Source organism: Ilyonectria robusta (genome assembly GCF_021365365.1).
Source record: "Ilyonectria robusta strain PMI_751 chromosome Unknown BGZ61scaffold_12, whole genome shotgun sequence".
NCBI classification, from domain to species: Eukaryota; Fungi; Ascomycota; class Sordariomycetes; order Hypocreales; family Nectriaceae; genus Ilyonectria; species Ilyonectria robusta.
The window spans coordinates 801,531-817,994 of record NW_025764446.1 but is presented as its reverse complement, the minus strand read 5'-3'; the positions used below and the strand labels follow the sequence as shown (position 1 = coordinate 817,994).

General features: G+C 54.0%; 8 protein-coding genes across 8 annotated transcripts; 4 read left to right on the top strand and 4 right to left on the bottom strand.

The window, feature by feature from the left end:
* Nucleotides 1-604: 604 nt before the first annotated feature.
* Nucleotides 605-1,402, top strand: BGZ61DRAFT_479132 (uncharacterized protein; the record flags this gene model as incomplete). The annotated part of the gene is made up of 1 exon (XM_046249074.1): nucleotides 605-1,402. The coding sequence occupies one exon, from the start codon at nucleotides 605-607 to the stop codon at nucleotides 1,400-1,402; it is 798 nt and encodes a 265-aa protein (XP_046103285.1).
* A 905-nt stretch (nucleotides 1,403-2,307) lies between these two features.
* Nucleotides 2,308-4,186, bottom strand: BGZ61DRAFT_533586 (uncharacterized protein; the record flags this gene model as incomplete). Its single annotated transcript, XM_046254031.1, has 2 exons — nucleotides 2,308-3,121; nucleotides 3,171-4,186. 2 exons carry the CDS (start codon nucleotides 4,184-4,186, stop codon nucleotides 2,308-2,310), a joined length of 1,830 nt encoding a protein of 609 aa, XP_046103284.1.
* A 737-nt stretch (nucleotides 4,187-4,923) lies between these two features.
* BGZ61DRAFT_533585 (RNA polymerase III subunit Rpc25-domain-containing protein) lies at nucleotides 4,924-5,774 on the top strand (the record flags this gene model as incomplete). Its single annotated transcript, XM_046254030.1, has 5 exons — nucleotides 4,924-4,935; nucleotides 5,012-5,110; nucleotides 5,191-5,287; nucleotides 5,346-5,496; nucleotides 5,552-5,774. 5 exons carry the CDS (start codon nucleotides 4,924-4,926, stop codon nucleotides 5,772-5,774), a joined length of 582 nt encoding a protein of 193 aa, XP_046103283.1.
* BGZ61DRAFT_48076 (integral membrane protein DUF106-domain-containing protein) lies at nucleotides 5,693-6,936 on the bottom strand. Its single transcript, XM_046249234.1, has 4 exons — nucleotides 6,803-6,936; nucleotides 6,336-6,730; nucleotides 6,124-6,285; nucleotides 5,693-6,064 (listed from the first exon to the last, which is right to left on the bottom strand). The coding sequence occupies exons 1-4, from the start codon at nucleotides 6,847-6,849 to the stop codon at nucleotides 5,889-5,891; spliced, it is 780 nt and encodes a 259-aa protein (XP_046103282.1). The 5' UTR covers nucleotides 6,850-6,936; the 3' UTR covers nucleotides 5,693-5,888.
* A 195-nt stretch (nucleotides 6,937-7,131) lies between these two features.
* BGZ61DRAFT_48019 (microsomal signal peptidase 25 kDa subunit-domain-containing protein) lies at nucleotides 7,132-8,317 on the top strand. Its single transcript, XM_046249164.1, has 3 exons — nucleotides 7,132-7,314; nucleotides 7,429-7,712; nucleotides 7,788-8,317. Exons 1-3 carry the CDS (start codon nucleotides 7,272-7,274, stop codon nucleotides 8,133-8,135), a joined length of 675 nt encoding a protein of 224 aa, XP_046103281.1. The 5' UTR covers nucleotides 7,132-7,271; the 3' UTR covers nucleotides 8,136-8,317.
* Nucleotides 8,318-8,499: 182 nt separating this feature from the next.
* Nucleotides 8,500-12,338, bottom strand: BGZ61DRAFT_494815 (Dos2-interacting transcription regulator of RNA-Pol-II-domain-containing protein; the record flags this gene model as incomplete). Its single annotated transcript, XM_046250801.1, has 6 exons — nucleotides 8,500-9,501; nucleotides 9,555-11,249; nucleotides 11,306-11,892; nucleotides 11,946-12,008; nucleotides 12,059-12,190; nucleotides 12,251-12,338. The coding sequence occupies 6 exons, from the start codon at nucleotides 12,336-12,338 to the stop codon at nucleotides 8,500-8,502; spliced, it is 3,567 nt and encodes a 1,188-aa protein (XP_046103280.1).
* A 511-nt stretch (nucleotides 12,339-12,849) lies between these two features.
* Nucleotides 12,850-14,139, top strand: BGZ61DRAFT_453899 (ATP11 protein-domain-containing protein). The gene has a single exon (XM_046246131.1). The coding sequence runs from the start codon at nucleotides 12,992-12,994 to the stop codon at nucleotides 13,964-13,966; it is 975 nt and encodes a 324-aa protein (XP_046103279.1). The 5' UTR covers nucleotides 12,850-12,991; the 3' UTR covers nucleotides 13,967-14,139.
* Nucleotide 14,140: 1 nt separating this feature from the next.
* On the bottom strand, nucleotides 14,141-16,082 carry BGZ61DRAFT_354349 (uncharacterized protein; the record flags this gene model as incomplete). Its single annotated transcript, XM_046240605.1, has 6 exons — nucleotides 14,141-14,475; nucleotides 14,544-14,718; nucleotides 14,772-15,197; nucleotides 15,254-15,397; nucleotides 15,447-15,919; nucleotides 15,986-16,082. 6 exons carry the CDS (start codon nucleotides 16,080-16,082, stop codon nucleotides 14,141-14,143), a joined length of 1,650 nt encoding a protein of 549 aa, XP_046103278.1.
* Between the last annotated feature and the right edge of the window lie 382 nt (nucleotides 16,083-16,464).

The following is a 16,464-nucleotide window of genomic DNA, read 5'->3' as shown; positions in this document are numbered from 1 at the left end:
AAATCCATGTGTTTGATCCTTGTGTGCTAGCGGTTTCCAGGTTGTCCTGGTCGAATTGAGGACCAGGCGTCGGGCGAATGCCAGAAGAAAGACGTCAAGCAACATTTCCCCCAAAATGAGTTGTGGAGCGTTTGCTTAAATTATTGTTGCGGGATAAGTGATCAATGAGTTGCTGAAAATTAGCAGAGGAGTTCTGAGAGCTGGAGCACTGACCGGATTCTGGGAACTCGCTCCTCAACACTGTAATTACACCTACAAAAGAGGAGCAAGATAATCACAAGCGAGAACCTACACGAGCAATTGCAAGCATAAACACAGAGCTAAGCGGCTTATGGATGACTACTTTCTTTCGCATTCTTCATCTCTAGCGTTACTCTCTCTTCCTTCTTCATCCTTCCTCCACCGTTCGAGTTTTGAGAAGACGGTTGTGCCTACCACCACGCCCTGAAATACAACCTGGTGTCCTTCTTTTAGTATGTCACTTGAATCGAGTGTCTATTGCATAGTTCTAACAGAAAATCAGGACGAGCCGCAGTGCTCGATTGCCGAATCATCTGTACGAACACTTGCCACCCTCGCGGCCCTTCTTAAGTCAAGCGCCAACATGACCGACCCTGAAAGACCTCTTATCCCGTTATCGGTGATGGACTTTGATCTCTCAAACGCCGACGACGAGGAGAGATGCAGAGCACAGCTCCTAGTTAGCAACTATCTCCGGATTGCGCCATCTATGACTACGGACATGCAGCGTACGCTTAAGGAGACCTTGGTCTACGAGAAAGCGTGGAAGACTCCCACCGAGAAGATTGTCAACTACGATTCTCCATCGAACCACAAGATGTACGACGAATTATTCGATTTGCTGTTTTTCCCACATTGGTTCGTGTTGGCAGTTTGCTGGGGACCGAACCACCCAGATCTCCAGGAAATCAAGGGCCTCATATCGAGACATTGGGGAGAGGAACTGCCAGAAGACGGAGTCATATACCCAGGGGAGAAGACTTCCCTTGACTTCGACGCCTTCTGCGGCGAGATCGTGTTGATTGATGAAATAAGGGATTACGACTTCAAAATCGCCGCCAAGAGCAGGTCAGACGTGTCGGGTACTTCAACTGTGTGCGAGCCTATAATCGAGCAGGCGCAGCCTTCAGAACAAACCCTCGCCAGCATGGAGGAAACTATCGACGCGCTTCAGAAGGAGGTGTGGGATTTGAAGGCGAGAGTTGGAATGATGGAAAAGGGAGAGGACGAGTGGAGCGTGGACATTATTGCTCATCTTTCGGATCACTTCCGAGTCGTGCATCATAACCAGCAGGAAATCATGAGGGAAATCGCCGAGTTGAAGGGTGAGCTGGAAGACGGTGCCTTGGCTCAACGATGTTCAATTCACAGCACTCGCTGAGCTCTGTTAAGTGTACATTGATACCGGCCAGGATCAAGCAATGCGGAGTAACAATTATGCATCAGTTGACAGAATTGAGCTTGTTCTATCTCTTGTACTTCCACACTGTGACAAGTTTCATGCTCTTCTCGTTTCTAGTCGGAATAAAATCGCAAAGGGGGGGCGAAGAGCAAAGCGAGATGTCACACGAATTAAGAAAAGATGCGCATCGCTACTTTGCGACGATTGATGGAGACCAATTTCAAGACCCAGAGCCAGAAAAAATTGAAACCTTTGAATTATACAGATGTCTAGGTATCAAGTCACCCCTCAACCAGAACCCTCAAACGCCATTTTGCCGTCAACGGAATCCGAGGCCAGCAAGAAATAAAGCCGGTAGACCAGAAAACAATAGGGAGGAAGGAGCTAGAAAGAACTACCATAAATGAATTCCCAGGTGGCCAAAGCGAAGGGTATCCATGTATACCAGTAGCCAAGGTCATAGTCAAGTGATGACAATCCCAAGGAGCTTCCTGTGATGTGCCAAAAATAATGATAAGTCGAAGGTCCTTGGAGGTGAACCGAGACGGTTGTATCGTAGAAGTTTGCAAAGTGAGCAAGGTGATTGCCAAGATAGCTCAAGTAGGATAGGAGCCTGGTCAAACCGCCGCATCAGTGTTAATCTCGGCAGTATACTCAGAACGACTTTCTGGTAAGCAGCCGGTGTGTGAGGCCCGGAAACCCCAGAGAGCGAGAACACTTGAACGCAAGCAAAAACAATGAGCAACGCTCGCGGACACGCCCGGGACAAAACAGTACTGATGCCAAGCCAAGGACAACTATCCATTCAGTACAGAGCCACGAAAAGATGGCGTTAAAGCCAGATAACCTTCGTTTAAATCCACCAGTCGGGAGGTCCATGGAAATCAGGGGAGATCGTCGCTCTTAGATTGTTTGCCGCTTGAGCTACCGTACGGCCTTAGGAGCCAACCTTGGTAGTGCTTTATCCCTTGGGTGCTGGTACTATTCGCACTGGGAATGATGGATGGCGGCGGATTGCGACGAGGAAGTCCAGTCTCTCGCTTGACGGGAGGGGGGGGAAGGGATGCAGAGGCAGCTGGGAGCAAGCTGGTAGTGGCCTGGGGCGGGACAGTATGGTTCTTCTTCTTGGATTCCTTCTGTTCGTCTTCTGGATCCGGCTGCATGAGACCCTTCTGGCGAAGGTATTGGATGGATTGCAGTACGGTGAGATCTTCCTGCTCCTTGTCGTTGAGGATCAGACGTTGCTGAATAGTGAGCCGGCCGTTGTTGGCCTCACGCTCCTTGATGGCTGCTTCTCTGACCTCGGGATCATGGACGAAGCGGCACTTGCCCTTCTTGCCGCATGTTCCACCAGTGGAATAATATTTGCAATGTTTGGAAACGTCGGCTTTCTTTGCAGGGGGAGGTGGTGGCGGAGCGACATGGGAACGAGTAGACATGACTTCTGGCTTCTCATCATCCGAAGACTCCTCGGAAGGGCCTCTCATCTCGTCGCCTTCGTCTCCTTGTTCTCGCTTGCGCTTAATGGATGACTCAACTTTGCGAAGCTGTCGCCTGAGTTTGTCGGCTTGTTTCTCGAGCGAGGAAGCCTTGTCTTCGCCATTGTGTGCCAGCTCGGCAGCCTTCTTTGCTTCAACACGCGCCTTGGTAGGGAAATGCTTCTTCCTGTCTGCCAGGAACGCGGCTACGTCTTTGACGCTATGGGAGGTCAGCATGACAGACAAAGTAGGGTTAGGTGAGAACGTACTGGAGAGTTTCCTGTCCGATCAGGTCGTTAAGAACCTTCTCCTCGCCCTCATCATCCTCGGACTCCGAATCCATTCCAGGGGTCAGGCCAAGCGTATTGATCTTGCGCTTCTTCTTCTTTCCTACGGAGGGGGTTTCCGGCTTGTGATGGCTGGGTTCATTGTTGCCAGGTTTGTGATGGCGGGCCTTGTCATTCCCATGAAAGCCGCCACGCCCACGAGAGCCTCCATCTCTGTGACCACCCCGACCACGGCGAGCAGTCTTGCCATAGTAGGGGTCCTGATGGGGAGGCCCAGGCGGGGGAGGGGGGCCAGGATAAGGAGGATACTGTGCCGGGGGGTAATGGGCGGCACGAGGATCGTGAGGATATGGTTGTCCATAGCTACCGTTCACGGGAGGCGGAACTGACTCGTGCTCATAACCGGGACGCATCGGTCCGCCCATTGGAGGCTTTGCAGCACCGCGATCGTTGTATCCGCCTCGGGGTCGACCATTCCCATAATGGCCCTGGGGCGGCGGTCCTTGACCATTCCACTGGGCTTGGTTGGGAGGAGGGGGACCCTGATAGGGAGCGCTGTACGGCTGGGGAGCACCGTATGGCGGCTGCTGAGGATATTGCGAGGGCGGATATGGTTGAGGAGCGTAATTGGGGTGGTAGTTGCTGGAGGACATCGGGACCGGTACAGGGCCGTGTGGAGGAGCATGGCCATGCTCGGGAGGCCATTGGGGTTGTGGTGGCGGATAGCTTCCAGCGGGAGGATGAGCGGCTCCGTAGGGAGGAGGATTGTGGGCGGGATAGGGTTGGCCGGTGTACTCGTAATGCCCCTGTGGCGAGCCGTGGTAGTCGCCACGACCTCCTGGGTAGTGTCCTCCGCGACCGCGGCCGTGATGCGAGCCTCCGCCTCGACCCTGACCATGAGGAGGATACGATGGAGCCGGATGGCCGTAACTTGGGTGTCCTCCCGACGCCGCCGCAGGGGGAGGAGGTGGCGGAGGACCGTATCCGTATGCCGACATGACTAGAGGCTCATGCAGCGGATGGCAAGTGCGACAAGGTCGTCGGAAAGAGAATCGAAGCTATCGAGTCGGCACTGAAGAATCCTTGGATAGCGAGGCGTTGGTGAAAACGGAAAGTCGTGGTTCGTGGTGCGCGGATGAAATGGATGGACTCGATCGGACGGGAACCTTGAGAGCAGGGCCAGGGTTGCAAGTACCGAGTACAGGGAGTACAGGGGGAACCGTAGAGACGGGAAGTGAGTGACAAGAGAGCGGCGAGAAGAGACAGCAGTCAAACAAGTCGCCAGAGATGGACGAAGAAAGAAAGAGCAAGACGATACCGACGACGATGAAGTCGTCTGCGAGGAAAAGGAAGCACGACACCACTTGGGAAGCGAAACCGAGCTCTGGTCTTCTGTCTCGGCGGCAAAACGTGACGGCGAGCTTTTGCAATGCACACCGCACCCCGGCACACGAATACGCTAGGCCACTCTAGGAAGGCGGTGAGGGCCATTGACCGATATGAACTAACCGCAAACGTATTAGCGACACCTGCATTTCTTTTTCTGCCATGGCCCAAGTTTCTCAGATGGCGGGAGTCAAGATATGACAAACTCACAGAGTCTCGACTGGCGCATCATGCTGTAATGAGCTCTTTCATATCCGCCGCTTTGCGATGACCTCTTGCCTTGACATCTAAAGCCCCGCCGACCCCGTGAACTGCCTTCTTTGAATCAGGGAAGTGCTCGACCGCCAACATGTTTATCCTGGTACATCTCATCCGTCCATCCCTCACCATACAACGAAGTACACATACATATACACAGATGACTGACCTTCGACCAGACCAAGATCTCCGACCTGGTTCAGGTTGCGCCAGAAGATTTCTCCAAGCGAAGCATAGATGCCATCGAGGACAATATCAATGCCAAGTACTCTAATAAGGTCCGCCCTCTCCACAGCGCCTACATCGTCGTCTGCTTGCTCAGACAGGGGATTCAAGATATACTCACACTGAACGACAGGTCATCCAGAAGATTGGACTCTGCATCTGTCTCTATGATATTCTCTGGACCTCAGAAGGTCTAATTGGTCATGGCACCGGCCTGGTCAACATCAATGGTTCGTCACATCAAACGCCTTCCCCCACGCATGTCCTGTTTTGCTAAAGACAACGCAGTCGAGTTCCGTATGGTCGTGTTCCGTCCCTTCAAGGGTGAGGTCATGCTCGGCAGAATACGCAGCTCCACACCCGCAGGCATCAACCTGAGAACCGATTTCTTCGACGACATTTTTGTTCCGTTCGAGGAGCTGCCCGAAGGAGCCGAATAGTAAGATATTTGGCTTTACATCATGGAGGGATGAGCAACTAACAGCACCCGACAGCAACCACGGCGAACAGCTCTGGATCTGGAACTTTGACGAAGAACGGCTCTTCTACGATAACCATGAAATGGTCCGCTTCCAGATTGTTGACGAGGAGTGGCATGATCAAGCCCCGGCCGGCCCGTCCCAGGCCGACGACGCGCCCCCCAAGACGCCCTACCGGATAAAGGCCAGCATGGCTGCTGAAGGATTGGGCGTGTGCCTGTGGTGGGATGGAGCATAGTAGACCGGCGAGAAACAGATACGATAAGGGGGCAGATGGAAGACAGAGACACGACAAGGGACGAGCGCTTCCGCGACTAGATCTGCTGGTGTATATTTTGCTCGTTGTATTGATTTACGATTTGATACCCGCCAACAAACGCTCCTCGACGTCATCCAGCACCGAGTAGTGCTCCACGACAGCCAGGTTCTCGGCCTCAGCCTTGAACTGCTTGTCGGGGTCCTGGCCAGGGCCGCCCATGGGGTTGGGCATCTGCTGCGCCTGCATCTGCTGGGCAACTTGGCTAGCGGCTGCAACAATGTTTAGCGATCGATTCAAGACATGGATCTAGTTTTAAAGGGCCACATACCGTTATCGCTACCGAGGAGGAAGACGTAGACAAACTGGAGACCGAAGATGCACAGGAAGTACCAGCTGATACTGGACATCCACCGAGGGTCCATGTCCTTGGTCTGCACGCCCGCCTGCAGCATGCTCTTGAACTTGATGGTAATAGGGAAGGGCAGTTTCACTATTTTAACAGTTAGCTGAGTCCGTATTAAATATAGATGGGTTACATACTGATAACGTAGCCGCTGAAGAAGGCATTGATCCAGCTCATAATGAGGGTGTTGGGGATCATCATGGCCATGTTGTTCTTCATCATGCCCATCATGCCGTCCATGGCGCTGGGGTCGGACAGCGGGTTTGCGGGGGGCTGGCCCTTCTTCTCAGGCTCCTTGAGGTAGGCGCCCGACTCGTAGCCGGCGGAGAGGGTCTCGCGGCGGGCCTCGAAGGCCTTCTGGGAGAGGACGTGATGGTTGCTGCGGAGGGCCACGCCGCGGCCGTGGAAGCGCTGCTCGCGCATAGACTTGATGTCCTGCTTTTTGGGGGCCGTGGCCATGAGGACGGAGGCGTAGTGGCGCAGGACACCCGTCAGGACCATGACGACGGTGATGGGAATAAGGATCCAGTAGCTAGAGTGAGGGCGTATTGGTTAGCGATTTGGTACACCCAACGCGGGCTGTTCGGGGGGAGCTTAAACGTACTACAACTGGGGGTCCCGGTGGAGGGTCTGCACGGGAATCTGAACCATTGTGTCGGCGGCGGGCGGCCAGAGGCTCGCGGGTCGTGGGATGCGAGTTGGCGATGGTCGTAGAGTGGCGACTCTGTGATGCTGCCGTGGCGGGAGAACAGCTTGGAGAGATGGAGTCGCCAAAAGCCACCTGCACCATCAATTGCGCCGCAGCTCGGCCGGGAGCTTACCTAATCCCGCCCAGGGCCGGGTACCGCCGCCGCGCCAATCCAGCGTCAAGGGCCCTGGCAGCCCAGCGCTTGGCCCCTGTAGGACAGCCGCTGTAATACAGGATACGTACCACTGAACCCCAGTGCGAGACGCCAGAAGCCAGAAGCCTGAAGGGACAGCTATGCCCATATCCCCAAGGTGAAGTTGTCGAGACCACCGCAGTACTTCGTACATATCGCACCTCCGTCATATCACAGCACCCTCCGTTCACCATGGCAAACTCCGCCGAGAAGATCTCGGTCTACAACCTCGCAGGTACGTCTCTCCCCGGAGCTCTGCAAGCTCAATCGCCGTTGCGCTGCTGCCCTGCGCTGCCCTGCGCTGCCCTCTGCTGCGACCTACTGACACCGTGGCTCCTCGCGACAACAGACCTCAAGAACACCTCTGACGACGCCATCCCCAACTACCTCAACTCCCTCAAGTTCAAGCAGTCCCACTTCCTCACCGACGTGCGCCTGGCCCTCGGTTACAGCGCATTTGCCCTCGCCGCCGCCTGCTTCCTCTGGGACTACAAGCTCGGCTTCCAGAACACCAAGCACTTCACAGCTGCCGCCGTCGCCGTCTACACTCTCATCAACACAGCCCTGACGTTATGGATCACTGTCCGCGAGAAGGGGATTGTGTATGAGGGCGCTGCCCCGTCCGGCGAATCGGTATAGATCCCCTTGTTCTCGTCGTCCTCGCATGGAACGATCATGGAACCACCGCTAACATGCCGCTTCCTGTAGATTTCCATCACCACCTCCACCAAGAAGAACGTCCCCGTATATAACCTCACCATCACTGTCACCAGCAAAGACTCGAACAAGCGTGCCGTCAAGATCGCCAAGCCCTTCTCCAGCTGGTTCGACCAGACTGGCCAGTTCGTCGCCATCCCCTTCCAGGAGATGCTCGCCTCTTCTGTGCCCCTCATCGGCAAGAGTGACCCTAAGCGTGTCACTGTCTCCCAGGAGCTGCTCGATGCGAGCCCGGACGTCCTCGATGCCATCCTTGCCGCCAACTCAGCGGCTGCAGTGGGAAGCTCAACGGCCGCCGAGGCTGCTGGCAAGCAGGGAGGCAAGAGGCGGAAGGCCTAGGGAGAGACTATCGTGGGGAGTTCGGTCAAAGGGGGAAAATAGGGAAACAAAATACGCAACGTGTGTAGGATACGGCGTTCAGAAGGGAACGTTATCTTGATACCATTGCATTGACGAGATTGGCCATGACATCTAACCATCATGAGCTCCTGTTTGTCGAAGCAGTACACCGCAACTGAAATATGAATTCAATGTCAAATCATATCCAACCGTACCATGTCCATTGCTGTACAGGAATTTTATTGGCCCCCACATGCAACCTCCGGGAATATGGAATCTATATGCCTCTATCCTAACCTAACCTGCCCACGGTAGCTGTAACCTCTCTCGTGACACCCAATCCTGAAACGCCTGGAGAATCGCATCACTTCAACTCAGTCCAGGCGGCTCTTGCCAACCGAGCCGTCCTTCTCAAATCTCGCACCCGATGACCACAAGCCAATGTCAGCTCCCGTTCCACCTGTGACGCATGTGGTAGTAGATGCTGCGACTCAAACATCCGGGGAAGACCTCCTGTAATCTCCAGTGCTAGCTTTCCGCACCCTGCTTGAGTCTGGGCGTCGGTAGTAGCCGGGACATAGCCTTCCGGCAGCCAATCTGGCTTCTGCGTTGAGGCGGACTTGTTGGAGAAGACGTTGGTGCAGATCTTGATGATGCTGCGGATGTGGTCCTTGCCCTTCTCAGGGGCTTCCACGAGAATGTTCTTCAGGACATCCAGAGCGGCCTTAGCATCGGGTCCAACACCAATGTTCTGAGCTACGGCAAGGGAGATTCGGAGAATCTTGTCCGCGTCTGCCTCGTATATTGGGAAGTTCATATGTTTCACCATGAGCAACACGCCGATGCCGAAGTTGGTCTTGGTGAGCTGGTCCTGAACCTCGGGGTCCGCGCCGACAGCAACCTGCAGCATAGGGCTAACAAGCTCAAAGTACACCTTCTGCATCCATAGGGGCTTGACGATGGCATAGTTTTCCTTGGTTAGCGGCTGTTGAGGAGCCACAATCATCTCCAATTGACGACCGAAATGGTGTCCAATCTGGGCGTCTTTCGGTGCTTCCCTGAAGAGTTGCACAATACCCTTTGCTTCTTTGCCCATGTATCGTCGCATCATTCCAGCAGCGAGGGCATATGTAGACTTAGTCTTCTCCAGGCGACGACTCTGGTCATCATTTTCAGGCGAGGCCGTCACGACACTCGTCGCATGTTGCTCAACTGTCGTAATTAGACCCGGCAGGGCCTCGATCTTGTATTTGTTCGCCAAAGTAGTGAGGATAGATAGAGTAACTGGTCGAGTAAAAGCGTCGTCATTCGTCGTGGATGAGGACGACCCGCTGACAATTAATTCTTGGGCGACACCGTTTTCGAACTAAGATATCAGGTTAGTTCAGAACTGGTGATTGAAAGGCAGGGTGAGCTTACCAGGTGTCCTATCGATGAAGGCCTTAGAGCTTCTAATATTGCGAGAGACAAAACATTCAGGGATTCCAGAACCAACCAGCTCCACACTGAGCCGGTCTCTGCGATCGATTGCTCATGGCTTGAACCCACCTCGGTGGTTTGAGGAACGCTGATGAAATCCTCGCGGAAGAGACTGATGGCGAACGTATCAGCCCGAAGCGAAACCTGTTGCGCTTCACTCATCTCATGCACAACAAAGCCGACCAAGGAGGATATGAGATGGAGATACTGGTTCTCAGACGCACGGTCAGCACCGGTGAAGTCATCACTAAGAGTGAGTGCTCTTTTGCTGGTGCTAGAATGGGATTCAACTGTCTTTGTTGCCCGACGATAGATTCGGCGAGCAACAAACAGGCTCACAAGTAAGAACTCATTTCGAATCTCAGCAACCGAGGACGTTTGCAAGGCAGAGAGTTGATTCCCGCCATCATGTTCTGCTTCAGCTTCACCAAGCTGGTCAAGCTCAGGGTATCTCTCTTTTATCCTCTGCAGCCAAGACTCGCCCTCAAAGGGAGTCTCCTTGTCTGGATTGCCAGCCAAGCAAGCATCGTTGAAGTACCGGATGGTTGACTGAATGGTGGCCACCAAGGAGCACCATACCTTTGGGCTCACCTTGGCATCGAAAGCAACGAATAGCTCTGACAGTAGTGATTGGATATAGTAAAGGAAGTGGTCGAGGCCATTGGATGCCACCTGTGGCAGCTCCGAGCAACCTACGAAAGCCAAGTGCGCACATAGAGCTGTAATAACCACAGGGGCCTCCTCATTGCTTCCGTTCTGCCAGTTGGACCTGATGATGCCCTTCGCATGGTCCACCAAGGGCTTGAAACCACTGGGGTATGATCGGATTGCTCGCTGGAGAGCTTTTGTAGTCTCGTCGACGATTTCATCGAATCCTTCCGCATGAGGGCTCCCAGAAGCAGATTGTAGGAGGACGGCAAAGAGGGATTCACAAATCTGTGAGCATGTTCTCTCTGGGAGTAATCGCCCATATCCTGCACTCCCAGACTCGGCTAAGGGATCGAGAGGCTTTGCGGGCCTCTGGCACACTAGTGCTCCTGCACCTTGAACTGCTTGAGCCACGATCTTAATGTCATCATAGGCCACATTGGAATTTGAACCACTCTCCACGGTTGTTTTATAAACGTCCTCGTAAAGGGGCTTGAAGAAGGAATCAATCGCCGCGAAATCTTCTCGGTCCTCGGCAGACATTTCAGTATCTGCTAGGAGAAGGCGGGTCTCCAGAATCACATGGAGGATTCTCAGAAGGTCTTGACTGTGCATCGGGGCCTTGGGATGTCGCAGATTGTCCTTGATATGTGTAATGGCCGGGGCCACCATCAGTACAAATGCACTGGGCTTCGCACTGAGAACGCTGACTAGCAGCCGGCCGGATGATGACGTGTAAGTAGTGTTGGCCAGATCGGTTACGCAATCCCGCGTGACAGACAGTGTGTAATCTCGGAGATTATCCCCTTTGAGTCGTGTTGTGAGGGACTTGAGCACCTCCAGAGTGCCCCAGATAGTGTCCTCAATCTCACCATTGCGCACCTCGTACTTGAGACTGCCCCAGATTTGGCTCGCATACGGAGCGACGGATTGATCGGGGTTACTATACTCGTCCAAGCATGCTCGGATAGTTTTGAGAATGTCAACCTAAATAAGATCAGCAGGTGTGTAAGCAAGATGGTCACAATAAATATCGGGTTTACCTTGACATTAACCGTCACGCCATCTCCTTGGTCCAGCTTACCCAGAAGGAATGGGATAGTTTGGTCGGAGAGAAGATGGGTAGCTGAAAAGCATTTTCGTAGCTGAAGCTTCAGGTCTTCAGGGGTAATGCCAGTCTGCGATGCGCGGGGCAACGCAATCGGGAAGTAGAGCTTGAAGGCGCCGTAGACCTCATCTAATACCTCCTTAGATGGCGAATACTCGATGAGGAAGACTTTCAGGATCTCAAACCAAACCATCAGACACTCGGGGTCTCTCTCGCTTCGGCAAAGGTGCAGAAGATCGATCATGAACCCGGCGGAGGATCCGTGCTTGTGTTGCAGGTCGCTGGAGACCTCGGGTGTCGTCATCAAGAATCGGACGAGCTCGTAAATGGCAAGTCGAGTCTTGGAGACCTGACGGGGGAAGTCATCCTTCAACGCGCAAACCTTCTTGATGATGTCGTTTCCGCTTTGCTTTTGGAATGACTTCATGGCTACTATGCGTGACAGAGCGTTTGCAGATGCCAAGATACCAGCTTTGTGATCTACCTCAAACATGGCACCAAAAAAGCTGACCAGGAGCTTGACTGTCTGGTCGTCAGAGGGGATAATCAGAAGTACTGCATAACGCTGGACGCACCTTGGCTGGGTTTCAGGGCATCCTTGTTCAAAAAGTCAAGAGTCCGCGAAAGGAACTCCAAAGCTAATAGGTTTAGTATTATTTCAACAGATCCGACGATGGTAGTTGCTTACCCTTGGCTCTGGCCGTCCAGTCAGGAGTCTCATCACCATCCTCTGCTTCGGTGCCACTCCCTGGCATCCAGGGTTGCACAGCTTCAACCCACCGAGCCACCGGGTTCAAGTTAGGGGCCCCGGTTTGAATTTCTGCAGCAGTTAGAAAATCCCATCACCAACAAGACAAAAGTAGCTGCTGCGGGGGCGCACCTTTAGCTGCGTTCTTGGCGATGGTTGTCTGTTGCCCCTCATCATCGGCGAGGACAAACTCCAACGCCAGCTGGCGGAAGTCAGCCATGGCAGGCGAGTGCAAGGTTCCACAGGTTCCAAGACTCGATTCGCGACGTTTTTGTTCGTGGTTTGCAAGGATTGGACGGGACAGACTGGGCAGAAGACGCCAGTGGGAACCAGGACAGGCCTCTGAAGTCGTGATGCCTGGGTTGGTTGTTCAGCGGCAGAAAGTTGATGCCCGCCAAGGCGGTGTGGTTTTACCGCGGGGTACGATCTACTTAGTCGGCTCGCTGAGGACGGGATGGAGATGCGATGGACGGAAAGATTCGCAGCAGAACTTTGACAACAAGCTGAGGAAATCCCTTCCACTTCTTCGACAGAATGCAGCCTCGCGAAATCTCGTCCAATTACCAAAGGCGCTTTTGTCATTGGGAAAAGGTCCGAAGCCGGCGGCATTCCCTATCTCGGAGTTCGGGACCAGTCCGCAATAGAGAGGTTTCGACCGTTTCGTGGGGTTGGCCCCACCATTGGCGCAATGACGGCACACTGCGGCCCCCGAAAGCCCCCCAAAGCTGACCCCTGTCTCCAACTGTCAGTGGCTGAATCTTTTAAAGATTGCAACTTCGCCTTTGCGTTCGTCGGTCCAACTCTTCTGACTTCACCAACAACCTACGCTGGAATCGTCCGCGGACGGTCCCTAATACCAATTCGTCTGTCACAATGGCCTCGCTCAGGATACCCGCATTGCGGCACCTCGCAGCATCTCCCCTCCGCGCCACCCGCGTCCTCAACCAGCGTCGATGGGCCCAGGTCCACGACATCCGCTTTCTCGCTACGACCCGACCTGCCCAGGCAATCCTCGACAAGTACCGGGCTAAACTCGACCAAAAGGCAAAGACCGAGGGCCTCTCCAGCATTGACGAGCTCAAGGCTGCCTATGCCGACAAGATCGAGGCCGAGCGCCTCAAGAACGCCATTGAGGACCCCGTCATCCCTCAAGCACCCGAGACGCCCGTCGCCCAACCCAATGCCGACAACACACCTATAACGAATACTCGCGAGCCCCCGAAGGCCCCTCCGACCGGCGGCGACAAGGCTGCGCTCAAGGCTCTCAACGATATCATTGACCTGGAGAAGACTCGTGAGCTACCGGACAAGGAGCTCACAGCGATCTGGCGCTTACGGCACGCCTCATCCCCCCAGAACATATGTGCCGTTGTCCCCGCCTCCGCATACAAGGCCATGGAAGAGGCCGCGCGGACATCTCCTCAATTCGTTCTCCCCGTCCCTCATCCGACACAGGGTGCCGAAATCCACTTCCTCCAGTGGACCTTTGACGCCTCCTCCAAGACCAGCACCGTCCTCTTCACCCAGCTGGCCGAATACAAGACCCGAGGCGAGTTCGCACAGCCGCACACCACTATCACACACCACTTGGACCTAGCCGACGAGAGGGGACTGGTTTTGATGCAGGGTCAGGTCGTCGACGGCCGCGGCGTCAAGCCCGAGGAGGCGAAGTGGCTTGTCATGTGCCTGCAGCGATTCTACGGCGGCTGGGAAAGCGAAGCTGTTGAACTTGATGGCGAGCGCAAAGCGAGGGCCGAGGAGCGTGCCAAGTTGTTGCAGTGGTTTGCCGCTGGCGATTCCAGATTCAGCCTGGACAAGCTGATGGAGGAGGCTGAGCGCATGGGTTAAAACAAGCGGAAATTATGATGGGTAGACCTCAATGGTGTAAAATCAGGTATTAACTGGTTGGGTTCATGGAACGCAGTCGTGGATAAGGGGATAGAAGCATGACTAGATATACACATGCATGTAGGATTACCGGATATACGAAGTATGTACAAAGACCATCACGATATCTCCCACTTACAGCTTGGCTTGTGGTCCCGACTCCTCCTCTTTCTTGACCTGATCCCTCAACACTCGCCTCAAAATCTTGCCCGACACGGACTTTGGAATCTCCTTGAGGAATCGGACTCCTCCGCGCAATTTCTTCGCGGGTGCGACTTGGCTGCTCAGCCATTTGGCAATGTCCGCTGCCAGTTCCTCACTCGCATCAACGCCCGCGCCGGGAACTACGTAGGCTCGCGGGACCTCGGTTTGCTCGGCCTCATTCCACACACCAATGACACACACGTCGGCAATATCCTTGCGACCAATCAGTTTTGCTTCTAGCTCGGCGGGGGCAACTTGGAAGCCCTCTAAACAAGCGAGGTTTTTGTTAGCAAGTGGACGAGGAATGGTTAAAGAGAAGTAGGGAGGCACTGACTGTATTTGATGAGCTCCTTGATGCGATCAGTGACGAAGAGGTTTCCTCTTGGGCACATGTACATGACATCGCCCGTTTTGAACCAACCGTCTTCGGTGAATGTATCTTTGTTAAGTTCAGGCTTATTCCAATACCCATGGAAAACGTTAGGGCCCTTTATCAGTAGCTCTCCCGGCTGTAAATATATTAGCGACGGCTTTTGACCAAGGACGGAATTCGCTCGTCCACACATACAGTTCCGGTAGAAACCTCGTTTCCCTCGGGATCAACGACTTTCGCCTGCATATTCGGTACCAACTTGCCCACAGAACCTTGAAACCGCGCCCACTCATCGAACAATTGGACAGACACTGCCGGACTTGTTTCTGAGAGTCCGTAACCCTGTTTCACTGTGACCTGGAGCCTCTCCCACACGGCGTCCACAAGGTCCCGACTGAGCGGCGCGGCGGCCGAGTTGACGAAGCGCAATGACGACAGGTTGTATTTCTCGACGAGCGGGTGCTTGCCGAGCGCGAGGATGATCGGTGGCGGAACGTACATGAAGGTCAGTTGGTGGTCCTGTATCAGCTGGCAGGCTTGGGCGAGGTCAAACTTGGCCATGACGACGCATTTGACGCCTGTAGTGAGAGTGACATTGAGGACGACGCCGAGGCCCTGAGGTAAGAGTCAGCAGGTTGTTTCCAGCTTCGTTCGAATTGTATCCGACTCACGTAGACGTGGAAGAACGGAAGAACTCCAAGTTGAGAATCCATGTCCCAGCTTATCAGCTGGGGATCAAACCGAGAAAACTGGCATGAATTGGCGACCATGTTATAATGCGTGAGCATAACCCCCTTCGGAAGCCCAGTTGTGCCCTAGATGTGTGAGTCTCATGAAGTAAGCCAGCTGGGGGAGAGTCCGTACGGAGCTGTACACCAGATAGACAAGATCCTTTCGAGGGTCAATATTGGGTCTCTTGGGTTGAATCCAGGCCCCCTTTGCCGTCACCTCCGTCCAGTGCTTACACTTCCCATGCTTGTCTTTTCCATCACCCAGCAAGATGATATTCTCCGGTGGTATATTAGCGAGCTCGGCAGCCTTTAACGCCGTTTGTAGAAATGCCGCATGGGTAACAAGAGCCCTAGCATGGGAATCTTTTAACTGGTGCGCGAGTTCTTCGGCTGTGTACGTCGGATTCGCTGGACTGGCCACGCCGCCAGCCCAGATGACGCCAAAGTTGGTGACAACCGCGTCGATGTGGTTGGGTGTAAAAAAGCCAAGTACATCTCCCTTGTTCCATTTAAAGACGTGCTTCAGGCCACGTCCAAACGAAGCAGAGAGATCCCTAACATCACTAAACGTGTATGATCGATTCGTGTCGCCGTCAACTAGGATCTCTGCCGATTTGTTAGTGGCCCTACCCTACAGGCCTTGCGCGATGGAGATGCAGGTCGCGTTCTGACCGTGGTTGTCTGGGAATCCCCTCGGACCCTCCATGTAAAAGCTCCAGACGTCAACGGGAGGGATGGCAACGTCGGAAAAAAGCGATTTATGCGGCATGATGGCGGTGGTTGATGGGTGGGTGAACGGCTTGGCAAGTGTCACTTCTGGACACAACTGAGAGGCAACACATTTACAGCCAGGGAAATATCCAGCTAGAAGACATGGCAATTCCGAATGGGAGGCACTAGCTAATTAAATACCATTACAAGGGCACACCCAACTATGAGCTGAGTTTACGCCATGTCGAAGCACATGATTCCCCGAGACATCAACCACAGGTCTGGGCTCTCATGCGGCCTGGCGCCAACGCCCAAGCACGCCTGCATTAGTGCCAGCGCTGCCATGGCCCTGTTCCTCCAGCTGCTGCGCCAACTTCCCAAGTAGGCGTGGTGCACGGGGTGTCGAATGTTAAAACAAAGAGGGGGAGAGCAATGACGCG

Bases quoted from the DNA above. Each gene is read 5' to 3' on its own strand.
- BGZ61DRAFT_48076 (XM_046249234.1), bottom strand. From the start codon at position 6,849: ATGGTTCAGATTCCCGTGCAGACCCTCCACCGGGACCCCCAGTTGTA. The intron at 6,286-6,335 runs GTATGTAACCCA...CTGTTAAAATAG, and splicing joins CTTCAGCGGCTACGTTATCA to TGAAACTGCCCTTCCCTATT. The intron at 6,065-6,123 runs GTATGTGGCCCT...ACATTGTTGCAG, and splicing joins CCTCCTCGGTAGCGATAACG to CCGCTAGCCAAGTTGCCCAG.
- BGZ61DRAFT_48019 (XM_046249164.1), top strand. From the start codon at position 7,272: ATGGCAAACTCCGCCGAGAAGATCTCGGTCTACAACCTCGCAG. The intron at 7,315-7,428 runs GTACGTCTCTCC...TCGCGACAACAG, and splicing joins CTCGGTCTACAACCTCGCAG to ACCTCAAGAACACCTCTGAC. The intron at 7,713-7,787 runs GTATAGATCCCC...CGCTTCCTGTAG, and splicing joins CTGCCCCGTCCGGCGAATCG to ATTTCCATCACCACCTCCAC.
- BGZ61DRAFT_453899 (XM_046246131.1), top strand. From the start codon at position 12,992: ATGGCCTCGCTCAGGATACCCGCATTGCGGCACCTCGCAGCATCTCCC.